Source organism: Anthonomus grandis, chromosome 6, assembly GCF_022605725.1.
Source record: "Anthonomus grandis grandis chromosome 6, icAntGran1.3, whole genome shotgun sequence".
Taxonomy (NCBI): Eukaryota; Metazoa; Arthropoda; class Insecta; order Coleoptera; family Curculionidae; genus Anthonomus; species Anthonomus grandis.
Window position 1 is genome coordinate 34,065,120 of NC_065551.1, and position 13,487 is coordinate 34,078,606.

At 30.7% G+C, this 13,487-nt stretch overlaps 1 protein-coding gene across 2 annotated transcripts in view; it reads left to right on the forward strand.

Annotated features, from left to right (window-relative positions):
* Positions 1–13,487, forward strand: part of LOC126736988 (rho GTPase-activating protein 20-like) — a 200,992-nt gene that overhangs the window by 78,224 nt on the left and 109,281 nt on the right. The window contains exon 1 of one of the 2 annotated variants that reach the window (XM_050441646.1): positions 12,260–12,581. The exons of the other annotated variant lie outside the window; for it this stretch is intronic. Coding sequence (XP_050297603.1) covers positions 12,519–12,581 — 63 coding nt within the window. The 5' untranslated portion in view covers positions 12,260–12,518. Of the gene's footprint in view, positions 1–12,259; positions 12,582–13,487 lie in introns of those variants that run through there. 2 annotated transcript variants of the gene reach the window in all.

Genomic DNA, 13,487 nt, shown 5'->3' on the forward strand with positions numbered 1-13,487 from the left:
TTTTTTGCAAAAAAAAACATTTTTTATTAACCCTACTCTTATCCCCCCATCCACCCCACAGAACTTACTTGTAAGAAATTGTTTTCAAAAATCATTGAATTCTAAAAAAATACACATGAATAGCTGATTTCATCGTTAATAATATCTAATCTAATAATATAGTTCGTTGATTTACATTTCATATAATTATATATATGTTTATTAATAAATATTTAATACAAAAACAGCGTTATTAGATTGGATAATATGGACGAAAAATGGTGATTTTTCAGAAGAATTTAATTAAATATTTGAGGTGTAATAATCGAGTTTAAAAACTAGATATCTCAATCTCATGTCAATTTTTTTAAATGCCGGAATCGTATATGATATACGTACATTCTACAATTTAATAAATTTACCTATTTTATCGTTCATCCATATATTTAACGATAATAATATATGATGTGTTGCTTGGGTAACCTTCATTATTTTAAACTAAATAACAGTAAGAATGTAAAATTTATCCGAAAACCGTGTTGTAATTTACTTTAGGCACATTTTAGAATATATAATTAAAAATATGCGAGAAAAATACAAGATTGGATAAGAAAAACAGAGGATTCTCAATTTGGCTGAAATTTTCACTAGTACAATTTTTAAATCACATTAAAACCTGGATAATTCAAAGAATTTTATTTATTTTTATTATGAAAACGAAGCAACTATACTATCAATGTAACTAATTTTAATTTTAGAAATACGTAAATTCATTTTTAATTCCGACATTCCAGTAACTGTGATTCTAATATCCGGTAATTATTGGTGTGTGTTTACAACACCACGCTTAAATACTCTGATTTGAATTATCCTGTTAATAACTTAAATTTTATTTGAGGTAATTCATTATGATTTCCTACTTTTTAGTTCGATTAGTAATAAAAGCGTGTTCTTTTTAACTATTATTTATCATATCACATCTTATATGAATATTAATTAGAGTAATCTACAATTTATGAGACTTTTAAGTACCCACGCATCTGTAAGGAATAAACAAGGTGAGAATGCAACTACCCTAAAAACATTTTGCTCCCTGTAGTGAGTTGTAGACTCCAGAAATCAGTAAGAGTAACTCTGAGAGTGCAGGCATGCGCAGATCGCGCCTACAGAGCATCTGAAAAAGTATTTATTAATCCTGGCAGTCCTAATAAGGATAATGAGAGACTATTATCAAATTATTGCATTATCATTGGTCCTCGATACGTGTGCAAAGTTTCAAGTTGTTTAAACTTTTATAAACCAGTGAAAATTAATTTCAAAGATTCTGTTACATACATACAAAGATACAATCGGAGCTAATAAAAGCGTGTTAAAAATGAAGTCAGATAATAACAGATGCCATAAAACAAATTGATTCAATAGTCTCTTAAACCGGTTAAAAGTATCACAGTCCTTAATAAATAGTTGGTAACCTATTAAATTCAATTAATCCTCTGCAAAGAATAGAGTTCAATAATTGACTAGTGATACATCTATCATAGATAAAATTTGTACGGTTTCTAGTACTATAATTGTGAACTCCGAAGATTCTCCCAATATTCTTATTTGATCGCAGATATACGCAGGTAATAAAGGTTGTTTGACTTTAAAAATAATAAACACAGGCAACCTAAACATAATTCTTTGGGTTACAGAAAACATCCCTAATATAGCAATTACATTTGCGAATAATTCTCATATACTGGATGAGTTCGAATGGTCTTATTTTATATTATAGTAAGTTAACCATAGTCGAACAGAACTGTAAATGGGTTAAAACAACTGCGTTGTACAGCATTAGTTTTGTGTGCATTGATAGATACTTACCAACCCAAATTTTTTTAAGAATTTTATCATAATACGGATAAATTTTAAATCAATAATTGCTTTATGAATCTTTACTCTTACTAAAATAACTGATATTTTTTTCAAGGCAAAGAGTCCAATGGGGCGTGCATCTCGCATTACAACGTTGTTCGATCTACATAAACGTCAAAAAGGCCAGGTAGAATCCCGTCTGATATGGGACGAACAGATAGTAATTTTCTCGTAATCATTAAATTACATCCTACTGGTTTTTAGATTTTGCTTTTAGATAAAAACGCTCGTTCGCTGCAGCCGTTGATGCTCGCCGTAGTCAACTTTAATTTTGAACGAAACTTAAAGTAGTAGTCGAAGAAGTGACTTTAAGTACTTCTCGAATGCGTACTTACCGCGTACTGCTTTGGTGGGCATCACGTCGGATGCGGAGGAAATTAATGAATTTTTAATTGCCGTCAAGGTGCTATTATTAAAAAAATATAACTTGAGTGGTTTTTCTTGACACCCTGTAGATCAATCAAAAAAACCATGATACAGGTAATTAATGAAGCGATCTATGTGCCAAATTTCAACAGTGTAGCTTGTTATACGCACCACAAAGAAATTTTAACAAAAATTCAGGAATCAGAAACGAATGATTGATTATCTCAAACATCGTGTCGCCATTTTTACAACAAAAAAAAACCACCAATATAAGCTATCGCTCTCAGACAAACGTAATGCCCATCAGGGGTCCTTTCTCTTCCCAGACATTTCCGAAATAATCATCATTCGTCTGGCATTTGTGAAATCCGTATCGAGTACCTTCCGTGTATATACTACATCCGGTACTGCCTACGAAACAATGCATAGGAAATGCACATCGAACATCACTGTTATTGGAAACGATTCGACATGGGTACCGAATAGACAGTTTTTTGTTTTTAATGATGTTTTTGGTACGTTGTCATTTTTTTTTTATTTAAATTTCTGAGTATTTCTCTCTTAGTTAGTCATAAAAATCGATTATTCATCCGAGGCGAAAAATAGTCGCGGAATGTTGTTCATTCATGCATTATTTATCGCGAATCGTGTTGTGCGTTTACGTGATTCGCTTCAGGTGTTTATATAGTCTTTATTAAAATTATCTGAATATGTACTGGAAAATGTGGGTTTTATTAGTGGAACGCCCATTTATGACGTGAAAAGTGGCGTATTTTCACTTACGTCAACCATGTCAGAAATCGTCCTTTGTGTCTTAAAAATTTCAATTGATAATCTGTCAAATGAGTGACAATTTTTAAAATCAAATTATGTCAAAGTCCGATTCTCAACTGTCAAACTGTTGACAGTAGTTTTTCAGCTCATCATTTCTTTTATTTTCTTATATTTTAGGGTCATTGCACAGTAAGTGATGATGTCAGAAGTGATTTTGAAAACAAAAAGTTTTTTAAGTCCAATTTTTTGGGACATTTTGTATATTAATTAACAAACATTAAAATAGATGTCTCTTGGAATTAATGAAATAATTTGTATATAAATTTTCATTAGTGTATGTTTCTTAGTTCATGAATTATGTGATGTTCATGAATTACACGTTTTCACTTATTTCCTATGTCATCGTTTCATTAATTCAATAGTGTTTGGATCGACTGGAAATAGTGTTTTTCTGGCATGATTTGTCAAATTAAACCAGAAAAACATCACTTTGTTCCAATACTCTTCTAATTATTAAACTAAGATAAGGATATATAAATGAGAACTCAGCTTTTTCACCTATTTCATATATCATCGGTTCATTAATTTATTAGTGTTTGGATCGTCTGGAAATAGTGTTTTTCTGGCATGGTTTGTCAAATTAAACCAGAAAAACATCACTTTGTTCCAATACTCTTCTAAATATTAAAGTGAGATAAGGATATGTAAATGAGAACTCAGCTTTTTAACCCATTTCATATATCATCGTTTCATTAATTTAATAGTGTTTGGATCGACCGGAAATAGTGTTTTTCTGGCATGGTTTGTCAAATTAAACCAGAAAAACATCACTTTGTTCCAATACTCTTCTAATTATTAAACTGAGATAAGGATATATAAATCAGGATCCAGCTTTTTCACCCATTTCCTATATCATCGTTTCATTAATTTAATAGTGTTTGGATCGTCTGGAAATAGTGTTTTTCTGGAATGATTTTTTTTTAAGCATTTCCTACTTCAGTAACATACTGGTTTAATATTTGCCATTACACTTATATGCCCATTTTACTCACCATCAAAAGTATATATTAAAAAAACAATTTCCCCCAGATTATCACGTCTGGTGATAAAGAAATAAAATGGGAATATATTAAAGACAATTGAAAAAGAAAAAATATTTACAGATTTATATCACCCTCTCATTTTAAGCTACTTATTAGGATGAATATGAAACACTGATTTTCTCTCTCACTATTGTACAAAAATTGTTTTACCTTCAAACTAATAGTTCACCTTAAGCAACGTTTTCTTTTTATAGACTTTCAGGTACATCAACACCAAAACCCAATTTGGTCACGAACTTTTAGCCCTTTTATGGCAGAAATTTCGGGAGAAAATCACGTTCTTATGAATCAAATGGGGTCGTTTCGCTGACTACTTTTACCTTTACGTAAATAAACTTTGGTAATTAATATTTTTTATGCTGTTCAAGGGTAAACATTTTAGTACTATGAAAATACACTGGAATGTTTAGATTATTTAGGGAGGGAGGAAAGATAAAGCAGCATCAATTGACATGTAGAAGAAAAATCACAGGTGATTTTTGCATTATTGTCTTAGGGGTTAAAGTAACTTAGGGTTTGCCATTTTTTTTGACAATTCACAAATGACTGCAATCAATTAAACCATCATCATTTAAGGGACAAAAAAATTATTATAAAAGTTCCGGGATGCGTTAATAATTTAATTTAATCCTATATAGAGTGAACAAGGTTTAATTTGTACCAAATTAATGGAGTTTTTTTTGAATGTTCTCAGATAAGAGTGCTATACCACAATGAGTTTCCGTAAAGGCGCTTTTGCTAATAAATATTTTAAAAAATTATTAAATATAAAAAAAGACAAAAAAAAGCAAAATGTTTCCTGAATAATAAACCCAATTAGGTGTGTGCATCTAATAAATTCTTCCAATTAATCGAATCCATCGCCCTATCCGCCCGTAAATCAAGCACCAATTACGTAATAACTGAAAGTGCGGTTTTAATGTAAATCAAATGTGGCGGTGTCAAATGATGCGTGGACTACCCAATTAAAAATTATTATTTTAGCTTTGACCATTACACGTCAATTTTTTTGTACAAATAGCACCCTCTAGTGGACCCAAGAAAACCACAAAAATCTCACTCCTTAGTTGTAGGAAGCGACTATCGCGTAAGAAGCTTTAAGGTAATTGTGCGCGTCTGTTATAAAAAAAAAATTAATTGTACTTAATTGGCGTGTCCTTGAAGAAGATTAGTACAAAAAAATTAATAAATAATTATTATTACGTTTGTGCATGATATGTATATATTTTAATTGTATTTGATTGAGTGGTGTAATTTAGTTAGTTTTTTTTCAGTCTCTGACGCTCTCCGTTCAGGATGTAAAAGTGAATGAAAAAACACGATTTTTTTTTAATGATAATATGTATATGGTCCGTCCACATTTAGTTTGTGAACTTCCAAATAGTTTAATTTTTATAATATTTATTTGTTTTTCTTTCCAAATTAATCATTTCATTTTAATTTAATTTTCTCCTTTTATTATAACCAATTTATCTGCGCAACAAATCTGCGCGTGTACGATAGTCTTTAATTTTTTTTTAATTCCTTTGGTTTGTGCTGAACGGAGACCAGAGAGAAGATTTAATTCCTTGTTAGCAGTTTTACGCATCGCGCATTGATTCCAGTGTCGTGATTTATACGTTTATTTTCGCACTCTATTTCATTTTCTCGCAGTTTAACACTCTTAGTGATTAACCCCGAAAGTTTTTTTTCTTACTAGAACAAACAGTATACAGTGCTTTTCTTTAATGTCCCCCCTCGCCCATCTTTATTTTTTGAACGGATCAATTCAAAATATTGAAACTTGAGGTAATGCAATTGATGAATGAATACTATGTTTTAAAGCAAAATTGACAGATGAAAATTTCAAAATGGCTGCTGGGCGCCATCTTAAAAAAAATTAAATGGAAAGAATGGTCTTGTCATTTCGAAGCTCCTGACGAGTACTTTATAACCCTAGAATATAAATTCAATATCTTTACCTGCTACAAAATGGTGGTACATTTAATAATTACCTGAATACATTAACATTTAACTTGATATATCGAATAAATACATTGAGTTCGATTGAGAAGATGCTGGAAATGGTTGCCTTGAACTTCTTGACACAAGAACAGTCGGTCCGAAATTTCCCACCGATTATTTGCAAATACACTATCATCGATATTTCTACAAATATTCGTTATTGTCTGTTGTAAATCCAATACTGAAGCGTGTTCAGTTTCGTACATGTTTTGCTTCAAATAGCCCCATGAAAAAAAGTCTAGAGGTGTCAAAACTGGCCATTCCACAGGTTCTCGACGGCCAATCCAACGACGCCGACGGGGGAAATTGTTATCTAAATAGTTCCGAACTTGTCTGGAGTAGTGTGGTGGAGCTCCATCTTGCTGGAATACAATATCCATATCGAATTCATTAGGATTCGTTTTGAAAATTTCGGTGATTAGAGGGTCAATAGTATTTTCCAGCATATCCGAATACAGTTTCCCTGTTAAATTTTGTTCGATAAATAGAGGCCCCACAATATGGTTTCCCAATATCCCTGTAGAAACTTCAAAATGATGTGCCACACGACCACCCTTTCTATTTAATTTGTTTTTCCAAGATGGCGCCCAGCAGCCATCTTGAAATTTTCATCTGTCAATTTTGCTTTAAAACATAGTATTCATTCATCACTTTCATTACCACAAGCTTCAATATTTTGAATTGATCCGTTCAAAAAATAAAGAGGGGGGGCATTAAAGAAGAGCACTGTGTAACAGTGAGAAATATATTGATTTTTTTTATGTGATTTGTCTACTGACACAAGAAAATCATCATTTTATCACAGTAAGATGAGAAGTAACAAATTTGAATATTTCTATCACTTTTCTTGATATCAAGTTAGATCCGTAATCAACTGCTGCCACCCTAAACCAACTATAAACCCAAAAATCCATTTACACACAAGACTCCCAACTTCACACATGATAACCTTTTAACTTGTCAAATTCCTTATTGCATCGACAACGCGTTCAATCTGATAAAGTTGATAAACAAACACACGGGCAGGGGGCAGGCACACATCTCCTATGAAAACACCATTAGCATACCGCGAGGAGTTAAACAAACTTTCAGTCGTCGTGGGTGTATATAATATGGCGTATAGATTTTATATGAGCCATACTCGACATTTATTCAGATGTTTATTTTCGCCACGGCCAGTTTCCTATTGATAATAAATATAGTGTCAGATAGGGGGGTAAGACTATTGCACCTGCATTAGAACATAGGCGAGTCATGTGGGCCTTGAATATTAATAAAAGAATCAACGGATTACATTCTTTTATTGGCGATTTATGGGGGTGATTTACGTCCAGAATTACGTACCAAGCTGTAGATGGTTAAATGGAGACTTCGATGAAGGAAATCCTGATGATTAGATTTATTATTTAATGAATTGTCCATTAATGGATTATTTGATATATATATTATAATATATATATATTTGATATATATTATTTGATAATGGGATGAGCTTTTCTAGATGTGTCATGCATCCATTGAATTTTTGACGTTTAAAGTGAATGTTTCTGTATCAGTTCCTGAAAGACCATTGTAGTGAAACGATTTTTCTAACTGTCAAAGCTGTCATATGTCAGTGACAAATATTCACAAGCTCTGATCTTATTTTCAATAATATTTAAAGGAAAAATAAATACGATTTTGGGTGAACAAAAGAAAACGTGTTGCAGTATTATTTTTACCACTTGTCAAAATTTGATAGTCCACTTAATTTTTTTTGATAGAAATGACTGAAATATATGTTAACATTTTAAAGACACAAAAGACTAATCTATAGGGTGAGAAAATCCGGAATATTTGATAGAGGTCATAACTCACGAACCGAGAAACTTTCACTATTCAAAATTTGCACACAAATTATCTGATTAATTTTATTGGATACCTCTTTCAGGGTTTATTGATTTATTAATTGGTTGATTTGAGGGCGTAGAGAAAATCTGGAATTTTTGGATGAAATTGATTTGTTCTCAAAAGACTAGCACCAAAGCGAACTCACGAACCAAGAAACTTGTGCTATTGAAAATTCGCACTCAGATTCTTGGATTAATTTTATTAGACACCTATTTTAGCATTTTTTTATTGATGCACAATATATGAAGAAAATCTAAAATTCTTGGATGAAATTAATTTTTCTCATAAAATTAGCACTAAATGCTCATAATTCACGAACCAAGAAACATGTGCTATTGAAAATTCGCACTCAGATTCTTGGATTAATTTTATTAGACACCTATTTTAGCATTTTTTTATTGATGCACAATATATGAAGAAAATCTAAAATTCTTGGATGAAATTAATTTTTCTCAAAAAATTAGCACCAAATGCTCATAATTCACGAACCAAGAAACCTGTGCTATTGAAAATTCGCACACAAACTCTTGGAATAATTTTATTAGACATCTGTTACAGCGTTTTTTATTGATGCACAATATGTAAAGAAAATCTGGAATTTTTGGTTGAAATTAATTTTTTTCAAAAAATTAGCACCAAATGCTTATAATTCACGAACCAAGAAACCTGTGCTATTGAAAATTCGCAGACAAATTCTTGGATTAATTTTATTAGACACCTATTTCAGCATTTTTTTATTGATGCACAATATATGAAGAAAATCTAAAATTCTTGGATGAAATTAATTTTTCTCAAAAAATTAGCACCAAATGCTTATAATTCACGAACCAAGAAACCTGTGCTATTGAAAATTCGCACACAAACTCTTGGATTAATTTTATTAGACATCTATTACAGCGTTTTTTTATTGATGCACAATATGTAAAGAAAATCTGGAATTTTTGGTTGAAATTAATTTTTTTCAAAAAATTAGCACCAAATGCTCATAATTCATGAACCAAGAAACCTGTGCTATTGAAAATTCGCACACAAACTCTTGGATTAATTTTATTAGACACCTATTACAGCGTTTTTTTATTGATGCACAATATGTATAGAAAGTCTATAATTTTTGGATGAAATTGATTTTTCTCACTAAATTAGCACTAAATGCTTATAATTCACGAACCAAGAAACCTGTGCTATTGAAAATTTGCAGACAAACTCTTGGATTAATTTTATTAGACACCTATTACAGCGTTTTTTTATTGATGCACAATATGTAAAGAAAATCTGGAATTTTTGGTTGAAATTAATTTTTTTCAAAAAATTAGCACTAAATGCTTATAATTCACGAACCAAGAAACCTGTGCTATTGAAAATTCGCAGACAAATTCTTGGATTAATTTTATTAGACACCTATTTCAGCATTTTTTTATTGATGCACAATATGTAAAGAAAATCTAGAATTTTTGGATGAAATTGATTTTTCTCACTAAATTAGCACTAAATGCTTATAATTCACGAACCAAGAAACCTGTGCTATTGAAAATTCGCTGACAAATTCTTGGATTAATTTTATTAGACACCTATTACAGCGTTTTTTTATTGATGCACAATATGTAAAGAAAATCTGGAATTTTTGGTTGAAATTAATTTTTCTCACTAAATTAGCACTAAATGCTTATAATTCACGAACCAAGAAACCTGTGCTATTGAAAATTCGCAGACAAATTATTGGATTAATTTTATTAGACACCTATTACAGCGTTTTTTTATTGATGCACAATATGTAAAGAAAATCTAGAATTTTTGGATGAAATTGATTTTTCTCACTAAATTAGCACTAAATGCTTATAATTCACGAACCAAGAAACCTGTGCTATTGAAAATTCGCAGACAAATTCTTGGATTAATTTTATTAGACACCTATTTCAGCATTTTTTTATTGATGCACAATATATGAAGAAATCTAAAATTCTTGGATGAAATTAATTTTTCTCAAAAAATTAGCACTAAATGCTCATAATTCACGAACCAAGAAACCTGTGCTATTGAAAATTTGCACTCAGATTCTTGGATTAATTTTATTAGACACCTATTTCTGCATTTTTTCATTGATGCACAATATATGAAGAAAATCTAAAATTCTTGGATGAAATTAATTTTTCTCAAAAAATTAGCACTAAATGCTCATAATTCACGAACCAAGAAACCTGTGCTATTGAAAATTCGCACTCAGATTCTTGGATTAATTTTATTAGACACCTATTACAGCGTTTTTTTATTGATGCACAATATGTAAAGAAAATCTGCAGTTTTTGGATTAAATTGATTTTTCTCACTAAATTAGCACTAAATGCTTATAATTCACGAACCAAGAAACCTGTGCTATTGAAGATTCGCACACAAACTCTTGGATTAATTTTATTGGACACCTATTTCAGCGTTTTTTGATTGATGCACAATATGTAAAGAAAATCTAGAATTTTTGGATGAAATTGATTTTTCTCACTAAATTAGCACTAAATTTTTATAATTCACGAGCCAAGAAACCTGTGCTATTGAAAATTCGTAGACAAATTCTTAGATTAATTTTATTAGATACATATTACAGCGTTTTTTTATTGATGCACAATATGTAAAGAAAATCTGGAATTTTTGGTTGAAATTAATTTTTCTCACTAAATTACACTAAATGCTTATAATTCACGAACCAAGAAACCTGTGCTATTAAAAATTCGCAGACAAATTCTTGGATTAATTTTATTAGACACCTATTTCAGCATTTTTTTATTGATGCACAATATATGAAGAAAATCTAAAATTCTTGGATGAAATTAATTTTTCTCAAAAAATTAGCACCAAATGCTCATAATTCACGAACCAAGAAACCTGTGCTATTGAAAATTCGCACTCAGATTCTTGGATTAATTTTATTAGACACCTTTTTCAGCATTTTTTTATTGATGCACAATATATAAAGAAAATCTGGAATTTTTGGATGAAATTGATTTTTCTCACTAAATTAGCACTAAATGCTTATAATTCACGAACCAAGAAACCTGTGCTATTGAAAATTCGCACACAAACTCTTGGATTAATTTTATTAGACACCTACTACAGCGTTTTTTTATTGATGCACAATATGTAAAGAAAATCTAGAATTTTTGGATGAAATTGATTTTTCTCACTAAATTAGCACTAAATGCTTATAATTCACGAACCAAGAAACCTGTGCTATTGAAAATTCGCACACAAACTCTTGGATTAATTTCATTAAACACCTATTTCAGCATTTTTTTTATTGATGTACAATGTATAAAAAAAATCTGCAGTTTTTGGATAAAATTGATTTTTCTCAAAAAATTTGCACTAAATGCTTATAACTTATGAACCAAAAAACCTGTGCTATTGAAACTTCGTACACAAATTCTTGGATTAATTTTATTAGACACCTATTTTAGCGTTTTTTTATTAATTTACAATATGTAAAGAAAATCTGGAATTTTTGGATGAAAATAATTTTTCTGAAAAAAATTGCACCAAATGCTTATAACTCATAAACCAAAAACCCTGTGCTATTGAAAATTCGCACACAAACTCTTGGATTAATTTCATTAGACACCTATTACAGCGTTTTTTTATTGATGCACAATATGTAAAGAAAATCTGGAATTTTTGGTTGAAATTAATTTTTTTCAAAAAATTAGCACCAAATGCTTATAATTCACGAACCAAGAAACCTGTGCTATTGAAACTTCGCACACAAATTCCTTGATTAATTTCATTTGACACCTATTTCAACGTTTTTTGATTGATGTACAAGGCGCAAAGAAATTTGGAAAAATTTGGATTGAAAATTGTTTTTTTTTTTAAACAGCACCAAGCTTCAATTTCTTAGAAGTGTCAATAAAATACTTTAAATTTTTGAAAGAGTGAAAGAAAATCATCATTTAAACCATTTATAAAATGTCTTTGTCCAGGCAGTTGATGTTATTTTCTTCAAACTCTTCACTCTTTACATATTTAAAATTCCTTCTACTGTGGTACCTTTTCAACAATCAATCAAGCAACCAGTCTCGCTCTCACGCATTTATTCCTCTAAAACGTAAATAATTGCGTTGCCTAAATAAAATCAACAGGACGCGTGTGTATAGTACGTCCAACAAAACCCGAAAACGGTCTGGGGCGAGGAGGTGCAACACTTCGGCAGAGTCACAGTCGAACCTCAACCGTCTTCCGAGACGTATCGTACCCGGGTAGTACCACCGCGATTCTATTCAGTACCGACGTAAACGCGGGAACATTGTTATACGTAAAGTTGCGACGACTATCGCAGTTGTTTGATTGCCAGTCGAACAGGTGCATTAAGGATTGTTTTTTTTTTGTTTTCCGGTGTGTTCTTCGGACTTTGTAGTTGGGGACTGTCGTCGATATGATCGGAATTGATTGTTGCTGATTGTGGGGTGGTGTCGCCCTCCCTTTCTTTCATTTGGGTGTATTATGATTTTGGAAAATATGTGTAAGACGCACATCCACGAGAGGTTGTGCTTTAAACCGAGTCAGGTAATAATGATTGATTTTTAAAGTTAAGGATGATAAACTTTTGACACAGCGTTTGACTTTTTCAAGTGAGAAGTATACTGCCCTGCTAAGGCAAGTTGTCCTAACTGCAAAAAATGGTTTTTAAGGTTAAGACGGTTTTGCACGTAAATACACCAGTGCATCTTTCTAAAATAATTTTTTTTTCTTAGATCATATTTGTATTCTTGAGTTTTTTTTATTTGTATATCTTATTTAATATAATGTTAATGCATCTCCTATTTTTTTCTAAATTTCAAAAAAATAATACATAAAAAATACATAAGTAGCCAAGTATATAATTAAATTATTTTTGCAAAACTTGTTGTTGTTGATGTTCTCGATGTTCTTAATATTCTAAAAGTAAGAAATTGTAAAATTTAGGTCCCAAATAATTAACATTGAAATGTTGTTCTATAGGATTTTTACAACAAGGTTTTGTTATATAGCCTTCAAATTTGGAACATAAATTTATGTAATAAAGTCATTAAAAACGTAATTCATCATTTTTTCCTAAAAAAAATAAAAATGGAAAAACGGTCTTGGAAATTGGCAGTAATAAAAAATAAGAAATTCATACAGAGAAATTGCTCATATCTCTGAACCCATGCAAGTTAGAGACTTAACATAAATTTTCCTAATAAAATCATTGGGCACATATGTCAGTATTTTTTCGGAAAAATTAGAGAAAAAGGACAATTTTGGACGTTGAAAAAATGTAAAAAAATTAATAAAATCAGAAGGATCATATCTCTAAGACCGTAAGAGGTAGAGATCTGAAAATTTAAAAATAAACTCTTCAGACACTAAAAAACGAAAAAGGTGAAAAAATCGAATTCTCATTTATTTACATATCCCTATCTCAGTCTAAAAATTAGAAGAGGATGGGAA